At 43.9% G+C, this 23,148-nt stretch overlaps 1 protein-coding gene across 6 annotated transcripts in view; it reads right to left on the bottom strand.

Moving 5' to 3' along the window:
• The window catches only part of Clnk (cytokine dependent hematopoietic cell linker), a 229,445-nt gene that overhangs the window by 35,045 nt on the left and 171,252 nt on the right, over window positions 1-23,148 (bottom strand). For all 6 annotated transcript variants that reach the window (XM_085691946.2, XM_085691947.2, XM_048414952.3 and 3 more), the window contains 4 exons: window positions 13,715-13,740; window positions 13,485-13,504; window positions 11,702-11,812; window positions 2,726-2,753 (listed from right to left, as the gene is read on the bottom strand). In XM_085691946.2, coding sequence (XP_085548072.2) covers window positions 2,726-2,753; window positions 11,702-11,812; window positions 13,485-13,504; window positions 13,715-13,740 — 185 coding nt within the window. The remainder of the gene's footprint in view (window positions 1-2,725; window positions 2,754-11,701; window positions 11,813-13,484; window positions 13,505-13,714; window positions 13,741-23,148) is intronic.

Raw genomic sequence — 23,148 nt, 5'->3', positions numbered from 1 at the left:
AAATTTAAGTCAAAAGATATGTTACTTTGGAGAAGAGGTTTTGATTTAGTTTCTACAGAAAATGAGAGGCTGTGGATTCATTCTTGGTTAAGAAAAGTAAGGTTTCAATGGGAATGATTGGCTCAGATGATCCAATGTTTCAGAGTTTCTCTGTTGAAGTTTCCTCCAAGTTTTATATCCAGAACAGCTTCAAGACTGCTGATCGAGCTAATCAAATCTCACACAATACTCCAGTCAGGACTTGGCTACAATCCTACATTTTTTTTTGCGTCTTCATAATATTATCAGTGCTCCCAGTCAGCAGCCTAGTATCCTAGAAAACTATGCCCATGTTTCCAAAATAAATGGATTATGGATGTTTGTCTTTGTTTAGAATGTTGGTTACAAGTTGTTATTGATAATGGTCAGAAAAAAGATAAAGGATATTAGATTTAGAGTTCTTATTGTGAAGAGAAAAAAGGAAAAGTGCTGTGGGATAATGTTCTTGTACCCTGTAAGATTTGTCACTCATATTGGTTTAATAAAGTGCTACTTGGTCAGTAAGCTAGGCAGGAAGCATAGGCAGGGCTACCAGAGTAGGAGAATTCTGGGAAGAGGAAAGGTTCAGTCTGTAGTCATCAGCCAGATGTAGAGGAAGCATGATGCCTCACAGAGAAAAGGTACCAAGTCACGTGGCTAAACATAGATAATTATAGGTTAATTTAAGATGTAGGAGCTTGTTAATAATAAGCCTGAGCTAATAGATCCAACAGTTTATAATTGTTATAAATCTCTTTGTGTTTCTTTGGGACTGAATGCTTGTGGGACTGGTTGGGACAGAAACTTCCATCAACATGAATGTCATGAAGAATCTACGTGCTTATTGGGCGGGCTTGCATTCTGAACACACACACACACACACACACACACACACACACACACAATTTTGAGACAGGATCCTAGTATGTATTTTATGTCTCAGCTTAAAATCCTCCTGCCTTGGCCCCCTATGTGATGGGATGATTGCGGATATATACCACTGTGCCTGGCTCTACCCTCAAACCCTGAAGAAGCAGAGAGTTTTATAGTGGGCTTAGCACTTCACTTCAAATAACTTCCAAAGTCTATTCTAGACATTGCCTCTTCTAGGAAGTCACAAGGAATCAGCTAGACAAGATGCTCATTAACCTGGGGGATGGAAATGTCATGATATGGCTTAGGAAACTTATGAAGTAGAAATTATCTGATTATAAATAAAATCATATTTTTTGTAGGCATAATGAAAGTTTATTACACATTTTATCAAAAATTCAAAGGTCTGTGAAATCTAGAAATATTAAGAATCACTGTTTTAGATAAGTTACAAGGTGGTGCCTGTGACAAGGTTCCCAGAGTTACTCTGAGAGTAACTGACCTTGAGCCCAGCTCTCTTGATTCATGCTGGTTTTGGAGACAAGAAACCCTTAGCAGCAAGTTGCTTAGAGAGGCATCCTACATCTTGTTTGAAGCTAACTGAAGGCCTTTTTGTTTTAAAGACCTTAGCATCTCTGGGGTTCTGGGATGAGGGTATGTGTATTGTGGATAGCAAATCAAAGCTAATCCATAGGCCAGGTATAAAGGGTAATGAGTCCATTTTAGACGAGCGGTTTGAAAGTTTCCCCACTGAGTATTCTCCAGCAGTTCAAAGTACTGGGTCTGACACGGCAGGAGTTCTTAGGCTTGTCAAAGGCAAGGGGAAGGAGGCCCGTACACACCGTGAGAGCCTGCTGCAGGGACGGCTGTTGCTTTATCTTACTGGATCCCAGCTGACTGTTGTGCTTGAGGGCTCCAATTCCAATCAAATAATAGAAAAGCACAGTGGAATCTCTCTAGCTTGTTCTACTTGCTTATTTTCTCTGTTAGCTAACAGAGTGGAACGAGCTACAAATGTCCCTCTCCCCTTCTTCTTTTCCTTTTTTACCTTTAAAAAACTTATTTTCACTGTCTCTCTTTTTTTTTTTTTTTTTTTTTTTTTTTTTTTTTTTTTTTTTTTTTTTTGCAGGCAGAGACACAGATATAGGAAGAAGATCAGAATGATGGGATCCATGCCCCATCTTCTGTCAAATGGGGAATCTCTCTCAGCCAGCTCCTTCCCATGCTTTCTCTGATTAGGCAGTGGTTCTCAATGTGTGGGTCTTGACCCCCTGTGGTTCCATATCAGATATTTATATTACGATTTATAATAGTAGCAAAGTTATAGTTAGGAAGTAGCAACAAAAATAATTTTATGATTGGGGGAGTCACCATAACATAAGGAATGTATTAAAGGTTTGCAACATTAGGAAGGTTGGAAACCACTGGTTCATGGCTTTGTGAAGATCACATGGGACCCAATAAGCACCAACTTGGAGAGCAAGAAGGTCCGTGTAAGTTTGAGTCAGAGCAGGTAACTTACTGGACTAGATCCTTCTCTACATCACCCAGCCAGGTGGGGGCTTAGTGTGCCCACAGCATGGCCTTGACCCTTCCCGGTGGGTCAGACAAAAACAGGAAAAGATCTTGGCAAAATGTAAGAATGTGTGTTTCAGCTAATCCTGGTTGTTAGGGTGATGCCAAGTTCTAGTGGAAGGCAAAATAAATACAAGTAAGAAAGGACAGCGCAAGTAGGCAGCCCCTGTGCTCCCCGCTGCCTGAAGTGAGCAGAATCTTGCTTCTTACAGAGATAATGCACAAAATTCCCCCTTTGTTAGACAAAACAGCTACTTACCTCACAGACGTCTTTAGAGCTGATCTGCCTGCAAGGAAAAAAAAAAAAGAAAGTAAGAAAGAAAGAAATACAGTGTTAAATAAAAAGTAATTTATCATGAGCAAGATAAAATCATTCTGAACCTTATAAACCTCTGATTACATTTTCACGGCCAAATTAACAGCCTGTAGTCCAGTGTGAATTCATCACTGTCCTATAAAACGAAACCAGGCTATTCTTCTTGTAGTTTTCTAAGGGAAAGGAGAAACACTAAGCCAGTGCGGAAGCTGGTAAGAGGAGGCACATGGATATACTACTCGTTTCTCACTTTAGGGGGGCTCAAGTCACCCCCTCTTCTTCCTGACACCTGAACTCCCACGCCAGGTTGCATTAGCTCACTCAGCCCTCTGCTTAGCAAGTTCTCGGGTTTTCACTCTGAGAAAGGGAGCTTTAAATACAAAGCTGTCAGGGGAACCAAGATCCTAGGAAGGCTAAAGAAAGAATGCAGGTGACGAAGAGAGAATAAGACAGAAGAAAAGTCGTGAAACTGAATGGGAAGGAGGAAATTCAATACGACATCTGACTGCGTGGCTATTGGATGAGCAAACATCAAACATTTCATACGTGGACAAGCCCTCCAGTACTCATTTGTGTATGGGTATGAGTATGTACATGTGCGTGTATGTGTGTGCGTGTGTGTGTGTGTGTGTGCTTGCACATGTGGTGGCCAGAGCCTGGTGTTTTTCTCCATTACTCTCTTACCTTATCTTTTGAAACCAGGTCTCTCACTGGTTCTGCTAGGTTGATCGCTTGTGGATTACAGGGAATCTGCTTGCCTGCAGACACAGCAGGCTGGCTTTGTAGGTGGGGACTGGGATCTGAACTCAGATCCTCATGCTGGGCTGCAAACGCTTTACCTCCTGAGCACGACGGAAGTTCAGCTTTCTGGGATTCAAACCTGCATGGCCAGCATGAGCGGTACTCGGAAATCAAGTATGTTTGCTTTACAAAAGCATTTCAAATATTTAAGTGGATTTCTCTGAGCATGTAAGCAAATCTTGCTCTCTAAAATTCTATATGCTCTCTTGCTTGATTTCATCTATATTTATAGGACAGGTGAAGTGGCTGTCCTGTTAGATAAAGCCCTCAAAGGATAAATCACTGATGTATCTCACAAATTGAACGGGGCTCCAAACCTCCGACTTTTATTTGTTCTCACAGAATAACAAGGGCATTTCTCTTGGAAGATTATTAGATGAAACAACAAGAGATGAAAATAAGAATCGGTGGCAGCCAGTGGGTAAGAATGACACATTGTGGCCAGACTGGTGAGCCAGCCACGTGAGGAAGTGGGGTGAGGTGTACTGTCCACCTGCTTGGGTGTATGAGTGACAAGAAGAGCATGCTGGGAGGTTAAGATGGCTTTGCCAATCTCAGACAGAAGCTGTGCATCCAGACCTTTGGAGTTGACTCCACCGGGCAGCCCAACTGACCTCACTGCTGGTCTCAAATCTAAGCCACTCCTTGGCTTTGGAATATGGGGTGTGCTTGGGTTATGTCCAAAAAAATTAAAGCCACGCACAAACACTTGCATATAGTAGTTCAGAGCTACATTATCTACAATAGTCAATAAATGAAAGCATTTGCTGCTCTCAAGTTCAGTTCCCAGCACCCACAAGCCTTGCGGGGCTCACAGCTGCCTGTAACTCCAGTTCCAGGAGTTCTCATCTGATGCTCTCTTCTGGCTTCTGCAGGAATCTGAATCCAAGTGTTGTGTGTGCATGCATGCACGTGTGTGCGTGCACACACAGACCCAGAAAATCCATCTTAAATTATAGAGGTGATTCTAGAATTTACATCACAGTACTCATGGCATTCAGCTCTGGGAAGAGTGTGAACTGTGTGAGAAGGCCTGGCTTTTTTATATTTACATACTGACTTTATTAGATCTACAAAAAGGGTGAAGGGAAGTTGGGATTTGAACCTGCACTGTCAGCATGAGCAGTATTCGAAAATCAAATATGCTCAATTTACAAAGGCCTTTCAAATATTTAAGAGGATTTCACTGAATGTATAAGCAAAGCTTGCTCTTTAAGATTCCATATGCTTCCTTGCTTGACTTCCGCTATATTTGTAGGACAGGTGGAGCGACTGTCCTCCGGTTAGATAAAGTCCTCTCTGTATAAATTCCTGATGCACCTCACAAGTTGAATGGGGCTCCAGGACATGGGTCGGCTTTGGGATCTTTTATGTTAGTAAACTGAATTTTCAGGCAGAACACCAGAACTTTCTAAGTCCTTTCTGTGTAGAGCTGGTGGGGTACGCTGATATCTGGATACATACTTCCCCATGCTCTAGTTGCCAGAGCCGGTCCATTAGAAAGTGGCCCCAAACTAAACAAAAAAGTTCTCACATTTGTCTCCCTGATATAACAGGTGCTTAGTATAACTTTAAAGATACTTCTGTTTTCTACAAAGGTGGGCTTTCTTGATTTGTAGTTTTTGCCTTGGCTTTGAATGGATTGGATTAGAATCTCTCTTGTGTCGTTTAATGGGCTCTGCCATCCTACTTGATAAAGTAAGTTTCCCTTCTGAACCCCAAATTTAGACAGTAGGGAAGAGGGATTTTGAAAGTTCTACTGAAAAAAAAATAATGCATAAATCTGTTTAGAATTTTTTTTAGACAATACTTAATGTCTGTGGACACTCTGAGGGTCACACTTGGTTTTCAGTCTATCCTGAGATTGATATAGGATGCCCAGTGCGGTCTGACTTGATTCAGAAAGATGCTGAGTTTTTCCATCCAGTTTCTCCTAATAGTGGTATAACACTGTAATCATACATATCATAGTAATATTTATTAATGATATGTATACATAATGAAACACATATAATGATGGTGATAATAACAACAATTTATGCTTTCATATCCTTAGTTTCCAGTCATAAATGAAGTTGGTATATCTCTGAAACCCACACTTTTGTTTCTTTAAAGAGCCATGCTTTTTTGATATTTATAAAGATTTCTTTCACTTCCCAAATTACCATAGTAAACTTTTTGGTGAGCTGTATTCCTTGAACAGATGTGATCCCAGTAGAAAAGGGAAAGTCCCAGCCAGTCGCCCAGGTGTTTCATGTCCTAAATATGAACTGCTTCATTTAAATCATGTTTTGGCTCCACCCCAAACCCCAACCCATGGAGTTCACTGAAGCTTGAACGACACACCGTGGTACAAGCTCTGTATTTCTGTGCCCTCAGTGTTATGAGATGCAATAATAGTGCCTTCCACATGGTGTGCCTGAATACGTACACACAGACGCTTCCCCAAGGGACTGGAGACACACAGTTGCTTTCTGGGCATGTACAAAGGCTTGGTTCAATCTCCAGAGCACACATAAAAAGACTCCGCAAGGGGCCTGGGTGCAGTTAGAACACAGAAAACGTTGATTACTACTCAGGATGATGCCATTTGGTGTGTGGATAGGTGAGTGAAAATATAGCCACAAAGTTATTCCTCTTTGAGTTTTCTTTAAGGTTATGTCAAGGGAAGGGTCTGCCTAAGTGGATTAGAAAGTCCCAGATGCCTCTTCAACATGCGCTGTCTTCCTTTGTAACAGAGTTTTCTCCAGGTCCAAAGTTTTGGTTTGAAATAGCTTGCATTGCAGTTGTTTATGGTTGGGATGTAAGTATCTCTTCTGAGAAAAAATTATTTTAATTGGAAAAAAAACAAGTTAAGCAAAAAAATGTGTGTGGATATTGTCAGTTTCATAGCAACCGTTGGAAATATCCAGCTAGTGTCCTCACAATGCCAAGTTCCCCTCTAGTGTTTGGTTGTTGACAGGTGCCCTAACTGACAGCATCCTTCGCTGGAGGGCTTCCACCCAGCATTGTTTCCCCGAAGTCAAGGCTTAGCTGTGAAAGAGAGAGGGGCAGAGCTGATAGAGACAAAAGGGGCTGAAAGACAATAGCTGGAACCACACCTCCCGTCCTGGGGGAGCAAAGGCAATGGTGCAGACCACACTTCATTGCCCGCAATTGGTATCCAGGCGCCAGGAGTCACAGCCTCTTCCTTTGGGTACCTCTTCCCCAAGTGCCTACAAAGAAGCTGTTAGAAGAGAGGCACAGCATCCTGTGTAGTCCCCACTGATGCTCAGAGCTCCAGGGCTCTGTTTACACTCGGTGACCACGTGGTTTACTTGTGACCTGGCTACTCAGGAGGGGTCCAAACGGAAGTGAACTTGAGAGCATTGCTTTCTCCTGTAATAAAACCCTCTTGTTCATGACCATGTCCCCAGTCTCTTCTGGGACTTTGCCTGTGTGCACCGCATCAAGGCGCCCACCTGGTTTGCTTTCTGAACTGCAGTGATTTATGGGTGTGACATTTACTGAGACTGTGTGCCGTCTGCTGGCCTGGGCACCTGTTCTCCTCAGCCTTGGAAAACCTTCCTTTTCAGTTCTGCTGGGAGGAGTCAATGAGATCACATGCAATTGCTCTTTGGAGATGTTTGTGATGGAAAGATCTTGCCTGATTCTTATGACATCTAAAAATGAAGAAGTAAATAGAAACTATGTTCCCAAGGACCCCCAAAATAAAAGGCGTTGGCACGGGACCCAATAAAGTGACAATATCAGACTTGGAAACACAAGATTTTCAATTTAGAAAATTCTTTTTTAAAAGATTATTATTGTTTTATGTGTCTGTGTTTTGCCTGCATGAATTTCTGTTTATCACATGAGTGCAGAAAGCCCCCAGAGGCCAGAAGATGGCATCAGGTTCTCCAGAACTGGAGTTACAGGTGATTGTTAGCCACCATATAGTGATGGGAAATGAACTTGGATCCCCTGTAAGAACCGTATAAGCTTTTAGACATGAGCTCTTAACTGCTAGTCCATCTCTTTAGCCCCTAGAAAATTCTTGATGAAATAATCCAATATGTTAAAACTGTCTAAAAGCTCTGTGACCAATGTCCTTCAGCACAGAGACTGATAAGACTTGATTTCAGCTGCAGAAATCAAGGGTGTTACCCATGCATTGGAAACCAGAGCATGAAGGAGAGAGAAAGGTAAAAAATATCAATTAGGGTATCTGAAAAAAGTAATAAGGATTAATACTAGTAACTACCTAAAAAATCCATAATGCATGTAAGTCAGCATATAAAAATTCACATATAGTTTAAATAAAAATTTTTCATCTGGAATGACAATGTTCCCTCCAAGAGCCAAAGACCATCTAACAAAAGCCCCAACACCAGGTGTGGTATTTTGAGTTGTTGCTCAGGGTTGTTGAAGAGGTTCCCAAAATACTACAGGCTGTTGCTATTGCCCTCGGTTGACCCGGCTGAGTAGGAAGGGAAGTTTCTGCTGCTGAAGACACCATGCACTTCAGATGCAGAGCCCAGGGGCTCTTGAGCAGGAACTGATGATCTGAATAGCTCCTCCGTGAGGACTAGCTTTCATGGTGTAAGAAAGGACCACGTAAGCAGCTTCCAAAAGAGGGAAATAACCAACAGTCCCAACCAGCTATGCTGCCTATACACCACACCAATGACCACCATGGCATAATAACCCTAAGGGTGCGGTAATGGCACGCATATCTTGGTGGTAACCAACAGTTAAATAATTGGACTTAAGACCCACTAAACAAGAAACTCAGTCAATTACCCAGGACTAGGGAAGTAATGGGTCTTGGAGGAAACCCAGCTACGGCCATTTTACTAAATCAGCACAATCCCTAACTGCGTTCCAAACATTTGTCCTTATGCCCACAAATACTTGTAATCCTCACCCTTTACCAAGGAAATGTCTCATTGCAACAGAGAGACGATTACAGAAAATTACAACCAAAGGAGAGTTGTAGAGCCCAGTCTATAACACATCTACAGAAAAACTCCACACCTAAGGCTCAGGGAACAATGAATGAGGCAGAGGGATAGGAAAGACAGTAAGATCCAGAGGACCAGGGAGTTTGCTGTGAGATTGTGTCTCCTAGTAATGTCACACCCATAAAGTACCACCAACATGACTTCCTAAGTACAATCTAAATGAGGACAGCAACAATAGATATGACAAAGTTAATGAGTGGAGACCATGTGGCTTCAACCCTACCCAAGGAACTATAGGAAACTAAGAAATTCTGAGTGGGAGAAATAGCCTTCCTCTGGAAAGATCACAGCAATTGATTGTCCAAAACCAAATGGTCAGCTCAGAAAAACATGTACAAGCAAGTAACATTATACAGACTTAGCAGAGTATATTTTACATATGTATGCATATGTGAATGTAACAACAGCTAATAAAAAATAAAGCATGCATTTGAAAGAGAGCCAGGAGGGGCTCATGAGAGGGTTTGGCAGGAGGAAAGGGAAGGGGAATATGATAAGTCACATAATAATATTATAATCTCAAAACATAAACAACTGAAAAAAAGTCTTTTCTGGTCCTGATGTTTCACCACAGGACAGAAAAATTGCTAACTCAACGGGTGTGTTTGGAAGCTGCTGCCACTTCTAAACTTCTTACTTAGTCAACGTCTACCGCTGTTCATGTCAGGTTCTGTGCCAAGAAACGTGGACCCTGAAAATGGTTACTCTTTCCTTTAGGAGCGGATGTGCCTTGATAGACTCTTGGAGTACTATAGGAAGACAGAATGCCAAGGCCTGATAGATTAAAACTAAAACCTATTCCATGCTGTGACTCACAGCCATAATTTTAATCTGTGCTGTTGAACACTTCATGGAGTCAGTTCTCACCCTAGCCTGTGGGGGTGTGGGAGGCCACACAGCACCCTTCTTTTCCCATCTGCAGCTTTAACAAAGGTCTACACAGTATGTTGCTGGACATCCTAAGGCACGATCCACTGTCCTTTGTGATGGGCTCTGCTGCCCACTGTAAGATGCCTTGCAGCCTCCCTGCCTCTCCTCTGAGTGGTTCTACTTCCAAGTTTCTCTAAGTATTGTGGACTGTCCCTATCCAGAGCAAAGAGAACCTCACTTTTTTTAAAAAAAAATATTTATTTTATTATGTATACAATATTCTTTCTGTGTGTATGCCTGAAGGCCAGAAGAGGGCACCAGACCTCATTATAGATGGTTGTGAGCCACCATGTGGTTGCTGGGAATTGAACTCAGGACCTTTGGAAGAGCAGGCAATACTTTTAACCACTGAGCCATCTCTCCAGCCCCAAAGAGAACCTCACTTACAGTTGAGAAGAGCTGCCCTAAGCCTGTGACCCCCAATGCCTGCCTTCCAGCACCCCACTTTCTCCAACCTGACTCTAAACCCCAAGCTTATAAAAAAACAGTGCCGGGTCATAAGAAGCAGAATCTCTACCATGGATTTTGGAGTTACAGCTGAGATCTGTGTTTTTTCCTAGGTGCTAGACTATGGGACATGGGGACAGACTGTCCAGATAAGAGAGGGTGTGTTGGTTTGAAAGAAAATGCCCCCCAGAGGGAGGGGCACTATTAGGAGGTGTGGTTTTGTTGGAGGAAGTGTGTGTGTCCCTGTGGCGGGTAGGTTTTGAGGTCTCTTTTCTCAAGCTTCAGTCAGTGTGACAGTCAACCTCTTATTGTCTGCAAGCTGTAGGATTCTCAGCCCCAGCACTGTGTCTGCTTGCACACTGTCATGCTCCCTGCCATGATGATAATGGACTGAACCTCTGAACTGTAAGTGAGCCACCCCAGTTAAATGTTTTACTTTATAAGAGTTTCCATGGTTATGGTGTCTCTTCACAGCAAGCAAACAAACAAACAAAAACACAACAACAACAGAGGAAAAGAAAAAAAAGCCTAACGAAGACAGGGTACTTCTCTGAGGAGTTTTATGGGTCTATAAAGGAAAAAAAAAGATGAGGGGACAGTTTAGGATAAGGGGGAGAATCAGAATTGTAGTCATCTAATGTCCCTATTAGAATCAGACAGAAGGTTTTATCATAGTTGCTCAAAATGGTTTGAATTTCAGTTTTCCCAAGACACCAGTTCTACCTAGTGTTGTCCCAGCATTAGCAGCCTAACGACTCAAGCCTTCCATGAGAAAACTTCATTCTTCCTGAGCCAGAGGAAGGAGAGGCATACTCCTTCCTCCCTTCCAAAATAAGGGACTTTTGAAAATCTATCATCTTGAAAGAACATTTCCAATACATTTGTGGTTAGTGTCAGCTGGTACATTCCCCTTGCTGGTGGAGGACTGGCAAATCTGTTTGTCAGCAAGGCAGTGATGTTTTTGACAGAAGTGTGTTTAAGCTTGGTTATGTCCTCCAGGTTGGTGTCTGGAAACTGGCAAGGGGGTAGTGTGGGAGGTCCTTCTGTCTATGTGTTGCTTTCATTGAATAAAGAAACTACTTTGGCCTTTAGCAAGGCAAAACTTAGCTAGGCGGGGAAAACTAAACTGAATGCTGGGAGAAAGAAGGTGGAGTCAGTGAGAAGCCATTTAGCCCCACCAGAGACAGACACTGGAACTTTACCCGGTAAGCCACAGCCTTGTGGAGATACACAGATTAATGGAGATGGATCAGTTTAAGATATGAGTTAGTCAGAAATATGCTTATGCTATTGGCCAAACAGTATTGCAAATAATGTGGTTTCTGTGTGATTATTTCAGGACTGAGCAGCTGGGAACAAACAAGCGGCTCTCCTACAAGGGGGATGTTCTAGATTGCTTCTGGAGTTTTCTAGACCCGTTATGGTTTGTTTGTGTATCTTTTTTTTTTTTGAGTCCTGATTTCCTCCTGGCATTTTCTGTTCTCTGTGATGATCGTTCAGGCCTTAAGAGAGCAGTTTTGTCAATGACTTATCTTTTCGCATGGAGCTGTGTTTGCGATGATGAGTCAAACACAGGTTCCTAAGTCCATTTTCCCTCTAGGCATGTCCCCCTCACCGCTCCCCTCTCCCCCAGTGGTGTGCAATTCAGAGAGGGAATCTGTTTGGTTTCTCTCATCTCTCATTACCTCCTCACTATCTTCTACTGGTCATTTCACCACAACAGTGACAAGGGTCTCACCTGAGACCCCTCTGGACTTCTGGAAAGCCATGTCTCGGAGAGAAGTGTGCACTGATCTCTGGTGGTGCTGGAGGCAAGGGTTGATACTTCTTGGGGAGGGTGATGGTGGGCCTGTGGGAAGAGTCACACAGGTAAGGATTGAGCAGGTCAGCAGTCATGCCTTTCTCAGACAGTGAGTTCACTCTAGGCCCCCTGACTCCCCTCCCCTGCTGTGGGTTTGAAGCCCAAGTGTGAAGGATGCTTTCTGTAGCCTGGACCATTCTGGATGTCTTCAAGTCTTAGCATCCTCACACTTCCAGAGTACCACGCTCTGATTCTTGGCATTCTGTAGCTTGTGCAACAAATCCCTACAGGTGTCACAGGCTTTTCAATATACCTCCTATTTGGATTACAGGAGGCCTGGGGAAAAAGAGAACAGTGACCCCCTGCTTATTCCACACTGGATGACCTGAGTTTCAAAAATTACCCCCCAAAATCATAAAAATGTTTGCAAGACAATAAAAGCCTGTTTTACCCATTTTCTCCTCCATTTGTGTGCTGATTCACAAAGTGCATCATGTATTTTGGTGTAGGCTGGGATGCAAAAGGAAATAAGATAGACATAGTCCTTGGCTCAAGAAGCCCCCACTCCACGCAAGGGAAGAATGAGGATGAAGTGATTGACATGCTTAGCTGAGGGACACATTGGTCTATGTAGAGCAAAGGCATTCGTCAACCCACTCAGAGCCCCGGTGGCCCAGTCTGCAGCTCCCACCTCTGTGTGTCTACAAACATAGCAATAATCAGCATTAATATATGTGATATATAAACATATAGACTTAGATGGACTCATATTCATACATTGTAGGTCCTTAGATTATATGTCTATTTACTTATGAAAATTCAAGTTTCTGGCTGATTATTGACCTACTGATTTCTACATCAGGCCTGTCTTGATCTCATGTGTCTGGGCAGCTAGATGTACCTACAACAGGCTCTGTCCAAATTTTTTGCTAAAAAAGGAACATGCCATGTTGCTATTTAGGGAGCAAGATTCTGGGAAGAAAGAACAGCAAGGATAGTGACGTTGCTGCTAGAAATGGATTTGGGGGACGGATAACGCCATGGTAGTTAGAAGGTTGTGGGCTTTCATTAGGCTGGTTAACACTGCCTGCCTGCTATATGTGACCTTGATTAGTTTGATCTCGAGCTGGTGAGATGGCTCAGCAGGTAAAGGTCCTTGATGTTAAAGCTGAGGACCCATGTTTGATTCTCAGGACCCGTAGAGTTGAAGTAGAGAATTAATTCCCATACGTTTTTCTCTGACCTCCCCATGTGCACGATGGCACGTCACATTACCCACCACAAATAGTAAGTATCAAAAATGGGAAGTGACTTGTTTTGAACATCAATATTAAGAAAGAAAGATAAATGGAGGGGGGGGGGCGTGTGCCAACAGCAGAAGGACTGTCTGGTGGTGTGGAAGAATGGAGGCTTGCTGCCTGTTGTCCACAGACCAGCTTCTCCAAGACCAAATGTTTGTGCTTCTCTTTTGCAAGAGCTTGCACAAATCATTTAAGTTTGTGTCAAAAAATTTACATCTTAAAAATTTATTTTATGCATTTGGGTGTTTTGACCATGTGTTGTCTGTGCATCACGTGTCCCCTGGAACTAAAGTCACAGGCTGTTGTGAGCCACCAGGTGGGTGCTGGGAATAGAATCTGGTTCCTCTGTAAGAGCAGTCGATGCTCTTAACCTCTGAACCATCCCCCCACTACCACAAATATGATTTTAAATGTCTTACCGTGGAGGCGGCACAGGAGTCTGCAAAAGGAAAGAGGACCAGGAGTTAAATTCACTGTTTTGGGGCAGGCAGTGGTTATGAATGTTTTGGTTTACAAATGGAAGTGAAAATGGTAACTGAAACCCTAGGGCACACTTTTCAAGTGACATTTAAGCCGCATTTATTTCCCGGTGCCCACACGCCTGAGCTTTTCAAGAGTAACAGGTGCATTTTAACAGGTTTTCACTCACCTTGTTCTCCTCTGTGCATTTCAACCCTAAAATACAAGATGGAAAAACCAGTGAACCCCGTGGAAAATCGTCAAATACGCTTACATATGCTTCCATGGAAACTATTCCTGTATTGATTGACATTGACGATACTTACTGGGATCCCAGCAGTTGCCCAGCATGGTGCTGCACAGTTTAGTTTGGGGATCTTATTGCATGCTTAAGAGTTTGAGATGTGGGGAAATTCAGCATCTCACAGGCTAGGAAACAGACACCACCGGGAGTAGAGTGACTCTCAAGGACCACTGAACATCACTCTCTCATCATCTGTCTTGTGGCTCCTGGAAACCACCTTGCACTTCCTGCTACCTTGTGTTTTGTTATTTCAGGTTCGTCTATGTGACAGCATGTAGAGTTTCATTTGAATGTGTCTCATTTCATCTAACGTAATGTCCCCAGGTCCATCCATGTGCTCACAAATGGTAGGCTTTCCTTCTTGTGGGGCTGAATAAAGCCCCACTATATATGTGTACCATCTCTTTACCCAGGCTGCGGGCACAGACAGATTGCTTCCATGTTTGCTTTGTGGATTATGCTGCAGGGACTCAGAGTGGAGACAGCTCTTCAAGAGCCTAATTTCAATGCCCTTGATGAATACTACAGGTGGGATTCCTGAATCGCAGGCTGGTTCTAATTTCAGATTCTAGAGGAAATAGTATACTGTTTTCGCAGATGGCTGTGCTGACTCGGGTTCTCACTGACATTGGGCACCACCCTATACCTTGTAATGCCGCTTTAATAGGGTACTCAAGCTTGCAACATCATTTCTCACTCCAGGAAGATGATGAGGGTCTTTTGTGGTAAACACAGCAGATCTTTCTGACACTCTGAGTGTGTATCCTGTCTCTATTAAAACGTTGGTCTTTCTCTAGCGTGGTTTAGTATTCTCTCCCCTCCCTTAAGACTGTAGTAGCAATTCTATCAACAATAGCAACAAATCACAGGTATCAAACTTGTGGCCTTGGCTTGTGGCTTGGGCTGGCTTTGTTGTATTGCAGTGGTGGGCAGTGTAGATGTAAGAATGCACACACAGCCATCAGCTGCAGGTGGAACACGGCTTTCCTGTGACGCTCTAGACAAAGGAATTTTCTTTGCCCAATGTGACATAGAAACACCAAAGGCCTGAACTCCCCTACACTCTGTCAGTTGCAGCAGGCATGCATGCTGACAAACCACCCATGCCAGGGGCCTCCCCACGCTGCTGGTTTAGCTATCAACATTTCACGAGGTAAGTGGTCTGGGTGACCTATTGGCAAGCAAATGCAGGTGAAGTAACTCACCACATAGCTGTCAGCTTTTGTGGTAGTTGGACTAACATCCAGCAAGGTTCTTTATTTTCCATCAGGGGACCTTGTTTAATACAGACCCAACAGGTCAGGTATTTGCAATAATGAAAAAAACGGTAAGATTCGGAGTGGAATTTTTTTTTTCCAGACTGACCTTTAAAATCGGTTTTTCTTAGCCGTGCACAGACCAAACTCGGGACCTTAGGCCGCGCTAAGGCAGCATTCTGCTATTCTACTTAGCCAACCACACCCCCAGCCTGGCCTTGGCTCCTGGGGTTCACCATAGGCTCAGCCAGCAGGAATGAAACAAACTGCTGGACTGCGGAATGGGTGATTTCTGATACTCCGTCAGAGTCTGGGTATGGGACAAATGGATTAGAGTCCGTCAAGGCACGCTTCCTGTCTTTAAAAATTATTTATTAAAACCTTCGAGGCACAGCTTCTAGCGCACACTTTGTTTCTGCTGTGCAGTGGGAGATTGGAGAGGGGATGTTTGGCTATTCTCCTGACAAAGCACGGGTGTTCTCCAATACTGTCTTTCAGACCAGAGGACCCTCGGGCCTACTTTGAGGATTTCCCCCTCCAATTATGAGGCGGTTCATTGGGAGGTGACATGTCTGCCCTCTGGTGGCCAGTGCTGTAATCAGCATTCTCTGCAAAGAGACTGGTCCTTCCCTCTCCAGTATTTAGGGCTCTCACTTCTAGCCAGGGTGCTTGTGTCTGGAGAGGCGATTGGGGAAAGGAGCAGAGCACAGTTGTGGAAGCCAACGGACCTGGACTTGACTATTTTGGGGCCAAACCCTGAAGAATCTGAGGACACAGTGCGACATGAAGTTGAAGCCCTGCTTCTTGGAGAAGGGGAGGTTTTAGAGGTCTGTTTGAGATGTGCAGGAGCGGCTTGTACCACACTGTAAGACCTGATTGTTAAATGGGCAAGGATTTTGTAAGCCTAGACATCATTAAAAATAGATTATAGAATTGTACAGTTAAGTCATGTCGAAACAAAGATAAGGAACACAAATGCATGCATTGCTTCCTGTGTGTTATTGTATGTACCACTGAGGTGATTTCCCATGCTATGAAATGACATCTCTTCCAATTCCATGGTCCTGAGCATTCCAGTACTTAAAGACTGGCATGCTTGGAGTATTTCCACGAAGGAGAGTGTTACACAATCAGAGGACTTATTGTTTTGCCACTTGTCCAGACTTAAGAAAGTTTTAGAGACAGTGTTAAGCGAGCACACCCTACTTCTACTTGGATAATGCTCATAGGCACTATATTCTAAAGAGTGTGCCTAAGGAAACACATGTCATCATACCCTGGAAGCTGTGATTTAGCTGTGGATGCAAGAGCTTGGCAAAAGTCAATCAGAACTGGGTGTCGTAGCTCAAGTCTGTAATCCCAGCACTCAGGAGGTGGAGGAAAGGGGACCTTAAGTTCGAGGCCAGCCAGGGCTGCAGAATGAGTTCAGGGGCAGCTGGGCTCCACAGCAAGACCCTGCAAACAGTGAAATGGAAAACAACTGACTCTATGAATTTGGGGTAAGGGACAGTTTATCTCTCACTCTTACTTTCCAAGTGTATGTTATGTATCTCTCCATCAGTAGCACGATGACCTCATTGGCATACATGTTTGAATTCTGTTCTTTGGATCCCTGACGGATTGGCATTTCCCAAAGCTTGATAGTTGAGAATTGAGCCTTTGCTGTTACTATCAAGGAACTGTGAACTTGACACAAATTGTTTGGTCTCTCTGGGCTACTTCTCTCCTTATCTGTGATTTTTAATAGATGAGAAAATGAGACTCATATCACAGGAGCCAAGATTTTGTCTCTTAATAGAAGACACAAAGCAGGGCGGCCACAAATGGGACCTGAGACGTCACTCAAGTTGAGTATAAGCCTGTCACTTACTGAACAGCCTTGGTGACTTAAAAGTTAAAATGCAGATTATGAAATCTAACTCTTTGGGGTCTTAGGAGTGAAAATCTTTTGTTTTCACCTCAGGCAGCAGTTCTCAACCTGTGGGTGTCGAACCTTCGGGTTTGACTTCCACAGGGGTCACGTATCAGATACCCCGCTTATCAGATACTTATACTACAATTCATGGCAGTAGCACGGTTATAGTTATGAAGCAGTAATGCAATCATTTTGTGGTTGGGGTTGATCACAACATGAGTACCTGTATCCAAGGGTTGTAGCATTAGGAAGGTTGAGGACCACTGACCTAAGCTTCCCTCCAATTTGTGCTGAGCACAGGTGGTACTGGTTACCCCCTGAAGTGTTCACATGCAAACACTCCCAGAAATAGAGCATCCATGTAGTGTCCGATAACATGGACTTGGAGGAAAATTAGATAAAACTTGGCTTCAATCGCCAAATTTATTGTGTCTAAGACTTCTATGAGCATTAGCATTTTGTGTCTTGATGATTAATTATGGAGGAGTCCAAAGAAGCGACTTAAATAATCCCAGTGGCTGGTAATGTCCACTTGGCAGAGCCTGCCAGAGAAGCATCTTCAAGTCCATCATCGCCTTCAGAAATTAATTGCAGCAATAAATTATTGAAGCCCTCCTCAGGGAAGCAGTGGGAAGGGATCATGTTAGGCAAAGCCAAGGTTGCTGCAGGAACCTACTGGCTCTCACATCCCCTCGGATAAAATCAGAAGGCACCACATTTAGGAACAAGCCTTTCAGCAGCTTTCATGCTGGGACCAGTGAGGAAAGTGAGATGGAGCAATTCTTCCAGCCGAGCCAGGAGGGAGGGGGTTTTGGCTGCCTTTGATGTGTTTGGATGAAGAAGAGTGGGCAGGCAGGGTAAAGTGATGGATGAAGACTAGGCAGGGGTGGTATGGATTCACAAAATGCTAGCAAACACAGATTTCTGCTTCCACAGTTGAGACGTGAGGGTCCAGTCAAGATGCAACTGAATTTGGAAGCACAGGCAGAAATGGGCCCAAAATTCCCAGAGTCTCTTGAATTGTCCCTGTGCTGCTCCCCACCCAGTGAGACTGAAGTACGGCATCATCCCTGGGTGGTCCTGTGACATTAGCCAGGGTGATGATGGTTATCTCTACACTGCTAACACAGGCTAAGTCCTAGAAGGAATCTCATAAATATTTCTCATGTGTCCAGCATGGTGCCGCATGTTTGCTGGGTGGAAATGACGTCATGAACTGTCTTCTCTGTGACTGAAGCCTCTGGCTCACTTTTTAACCAACTCAGCACAACAGATTAACTTGCATGCTAAAACCCAAACTAGGTAGACAGAAGATGGTTTTAGCCTGCAGTAGGAGTCAAGGGGACTGTAACAAGGGGGCAGGGATCCAGGACGACCAGTGTGGAACCGCACTGGAGGGCCGCCATCATCACAGTGCTTTGGGTTTCCTCTGATGCCTTCCTCAGACACCTTGTCGTGTAGTATTGTTGATGTGAGAACTTCAACTTGGGTTCCCGAGTTACTTTCAGGTCTTCTAGCTGAGATCAGCACAGTCAGGATTTGGATCCAGGATCAACGTTCCCAAAATCCAGTGTATAGCCAGCCACACTGTGGCTTTTTAAGCATCAAAAAGGCTGTTTTCCTTCCCCAAGTCCATTGTCCAACATCTCAGTTTCATGTCCCTTGCTCGAGACTCTTCTGGGAGACACATGGCTTCTCCCAGTGGGAAGTAGTATGGTTATTTTAGTTACCTCAACTCCTAGTACAGAACTCAACACACTTTGGTCTCCTGTGGTCTTTATAGCTCCCTGGCATGCGGAACGTTGGCACGCAGTAAGTTTGGGAGTAGAGCCCTCCTGGCACAGCTGGTGTCATCAATGTGGATAGCCCCTCTCTTTTAGAAACCCATCCTCTGGATGGAGAGAGAGCCGTGTGTACGGTGGAGTGTGGGACTTGGGCCTCAACTCAGCAGTCTGCGAGCAGATCACATTTCAGGTGCTGAATGCTAGTGGCTAAGTGGTTGTGAGATCAGCCTACTTCAAGCTAACCCTTGCCCAGCTTTAATCCCCCATTGCCATTCCCAGGGAATTCTAAGGTAATGGTTTGATGTCAGATCCCCCATGATACTGATTTTTTTTTTGGATGCTCAAGCTTTTTATATAAAATAGCATAATGCTTCTGCATGCCTATGCCCAACTTCTGTTATAATTAATTTCTAGATTATTTATAACACCTAAAACAAGTACTCTCTTTGTAGTGGCTTACCATATTGTTGAGGGAAACAGTGACAGAGAAAAGTTTGTATGCTTTCAGTATAGACTCAATTGTTCAAGCATGCTCACAGCCGATGGCTAAACACACTGGCGTGGAACTCGAGGACTGATGCACAAGTGAACTTTAGTGTACTTGCTGTGTATGCCTTTCCTCCGAATTGTGATAAAGAATGTGAATTAGAAAAATTAAGTGAAAGGAGAGAGTGCATGGCTGCCATTCTTCACCCTCCACTAATTGCCCAGAGGCTTGCGGGAGAAAAGAGGACAGAGGAGAGAGGCAGGGGTGGGGAGGAGGAGGACAGAAGGGATTTATGTTCAAAAATCTTCTTTTAAAGATTGAAGAACATCTGCCCTAAACAATGCCTGTATCCATTGTGGCAGCGTCCCTTTTCAACAGTCAAATTATGGAATCAGATTAAGTGACATTGTGGTATATAAACACAATGGAACAGTACTCAGCTGTAAAGACCAGGATCCTGTTACTTGCGTGAATGGATAGAAATGGAAGACACCATGTGAAGCAAAACAAGGCAGGCAGAACCTAGACTTAAGTGTGTATATGAGTGCACGTGTGAATGTGTGTTTGTGCATGCATATCTGTGCAGATGTGCATGTGAGTGTGCATGTGTGCATGAACCAGTACATGATGGAACTAAGAAGGAGACCATGAAAGCGGAGGAAGAGATCTTTAGGGGGAGAAAGAGCAATTGCTAGCATGTGGCAGGAATGCGGAAGGGGCCATTGCAGGGAAGAAGGAGGCCAGAATTGGGGGAAAGGGCTTTGGGGGATGGAGAATAATTCGAACCACTATCATGACACATACATGAAAGTGTCATAATTAAAACCATTTCTTTGTATGCCAGCTTAAGAAATCGATTTTTAAAAGTCTCATTAATGTGTGATGTTTAGTTTAAAGCATTAGTTTTGAATCCAGCATGGTACTGATATTTGTGTTGATTTTGGACCGTGGGTTGTAACTGAAATAAATTTAAATCCAACACAAACACAAGTCAGCCTTTCATTTCTCTCTTATCAATCTGTGAGCTAAGGTTTAGTATTAAGTATGCAGTTTACGGGATACCCAGTTCCATTGCGTTTTGTGTTGCCACCTGCAGCCACTAGGGCACAGTACCACCCACCTGTTCTTCCCTTGAACGGAACAGTTTGGAGGAGTGGGCCATCAGTACAGGAGCTGCAGGTGACTGAATGACAACACTGGCCAGTGTCCCAGGGAACATCTGCAGCTGACGATCTAGGCTCTGACTCCTTGCTGGCTAACCCCGAGCTGCACCTCAGCACGGGCCACCAGGGCCTTGAGCCAGATTGACTCTGAAGTGACCTCTGATTGTTTCAGCATCCTAGTCCCTTTAGATGCAAATTCGCATGATCCCTCTGGAGGGCACTGTGTGGAAACTGGTTTGCTGCTTTCCACAAGCCATGCTTGTGCTTCTGGATTTACTTATTCAGCTGCTGAGCATAATTCTTTTTCTTGGATGGTTTATTGTATTTCTTTATAAAGTGATTCCTGAATAGAGTATGCGTGTCACTTCAAAGAAAATTGGTTTAGCGTTTGAGTTTAGTTTACATCCCAGGCAAGGAGATGTACATATGGGGCTGCGTGTGTTCTCGGCTTCGCCGCTCCCAGGAAGCTAAGCCCTGTCTATTGGACAGTAACCTTGGAAATGAGGTGTCCTCTGGATCTGGTGGTTATTGCTGGTGGGTCATCACACACAGCTTGTATGGTAACAACTTTACCTCCAATTAAAACTTTTGCTCATTTCTAGGAGAAAAAAAAAACCCTCCTCCACCTTCAGGGTCTCGAAATATGATGCTTTCCAGAGGAGGAAAAATGACAGGAGACATACATTTACATAAAACTGTAGCTGCTTAACTTGATGAAAAAACCACCATAAAATCCCTCTGTTCCTGAATCAATGGGTGTGGTTCCTTTTCCCTGTGACATTCTGTGAGAACAAATTAGCTGAGAATATGTGTTGGCATCAAAAACACAGAGTTTTGTGATGAACACAAACCATCCTGGTATTTTCCCACCAGGTGCCTGATCCTAAAAGCAGGAGGGTCTGTATTTATTTCCTCCCCCCTGTCGGTAGTACCTGAGTGTCCAGGGTGACGGTAGAGATCCATCAGTTCTAGAAGTGTGGGGAAGAACTATAGTCACGGAAGAAGCTTCGAGAATCCTGCTCTGCCTTCACTGAACCTTGCTTTACTTGAGTTACTGTCTCCAGTGATGGCCTGAGATGATACTGGGGGCTCCCTTTGAAAAAGCAGTTAGATCTTTGTGGCCGTTCGCCTCAGTCGCTTTTCTATTGCTGTGATAAAACACCATGATATTGAAGAAAGGGATCATTTGGGCTTATGTTCCAGAGGGATAAGAGTTCATCATGGCAGGGAAGGAGTGAGGGAGTAGCAAATTGAGAGGTGACATCTTGAGCCACAAACACAAAGGACACACACACGCACACACACACACACACACACACACACACACACACACACACACACAGAGAGAGAGAGAGAGAGAGAGAGAGAGAGAGAGAGAGAAAGAGGTAACAGGAGGAGCAGGCTGCTTGTCGTTCTGGCTGCCCAGCTAGCTTACACCTGAAATAATCACATGGAAACTGTATTCATTTAAACACTGCCTGGCCCATTAGCTCTAACTTCTTATTGACTAATTCTTACATCTTAATTTAACCCATTTAAATTAATCTGTGTATCACCACGTGACTGTGGCTTACCGGCAAGATTCTAACCAGCATCGAATCAGGCAGGAGATCCATGGCATCTGCCACTCTGCCCTTCTTTCCAGCATTTAGTTCTGTCTACTCCGCCTACCTAAGTTCTGTCCTATCAACTAGGCCAAGGCAGTTTCTTTATTCATTACCCAATGAAAGCAACACACAAACAAAAGATACTCCTACACCAGAGAGAAACTCGAAGTGCTCTTAGTCTTTAAACTGTCAAAGCCTGCCATACTTTCTCCAACAAAGCCACATCTCCTGAGCCTACTCAAACAGAGCCTCCACCTGGGGACCTAATACTCAAATGTCCAAGACCGTGGGGGACAAGCCATTCAAACCACCACCCTATGACATCAGCCAGCATCCTCTATGAAACAGACAGTACCAGCACATCCATGAGAAGTAAACCCATGCCTTCTCCCTGAGGACTTGGTCTGCTATTTTGATACGAGAAATTAATATTCCATGGAGAACTACCAAGAACCTTAGAGGCAAACTAAGATTATCCCTATTTTCCTTTGGGTTTTGCTTTTTTCCTTTCTCTATTTTACTGTGTAAGATTTTCTTTTCTTTTCCAGATCTTAGGAGCTGATGAAATATTAAGGAAATGACACGCCCAGACAGATGGACAGCAGCCACTGAGACCTCTCTGCTGTTTCTTGTCCCAGGACTCAGTTTTCATCACAGAGTAGAGTGTGCCACTGTTGCTGAAGACTTGTGCCTATTGAATGATCAGGCCATGGCTTGGGAGTCGTTTGGGTTTCTGTTCCCTGTCTCTGTCAGGAGAAGTGAAAAGGCTTTTGCACAATGCACCTTAGTGTTTTAAAGAGTGGAAGCAAATCAGTTGATAGAATGAGTTGTAGTCGAGTAGACAGAGAAGCTGTCCTTAAAGGACCTAAGAAGCTTTGAGAAGATGTCAAATCAGGGTTCAGGAGGGCGATGGAGTCAGACAGGAACCTGTGAGGCTAAGCTGGCTGCAGATGAGCTGTGGGCTGGAGGTATTAGAACACTTTCTGACCAAGTGTGATGGGTCTCCCAAACTGCCATACTGGAGCGAGTTGGCTTTAGGTCTGCCTGCTGTTGATCTTGAAGAGGTCTGCTCTCCTCAGGAATGATAGGCCGCCTCATGGCAGCCAGA

The sequence above is a fragment of the Myodes glareolus genome, chromosome 8 (genome assembly GCF_982192425.1).
Source record: "Myodes glareolus chromosome 8, mMyoGla1.1, whole genome shotgun sequence".
NCBI classification, from domain to species: Eukaryota; Metazoa; Chordata; class Mammalia; order Rodentia; family Cricetidae; genus Myodes; species Myodes glareolus.
Note: the sequence above shows the minus strand (reverse complement) of the source record. Positions and strands in the feature narration are given on the sequence as shown.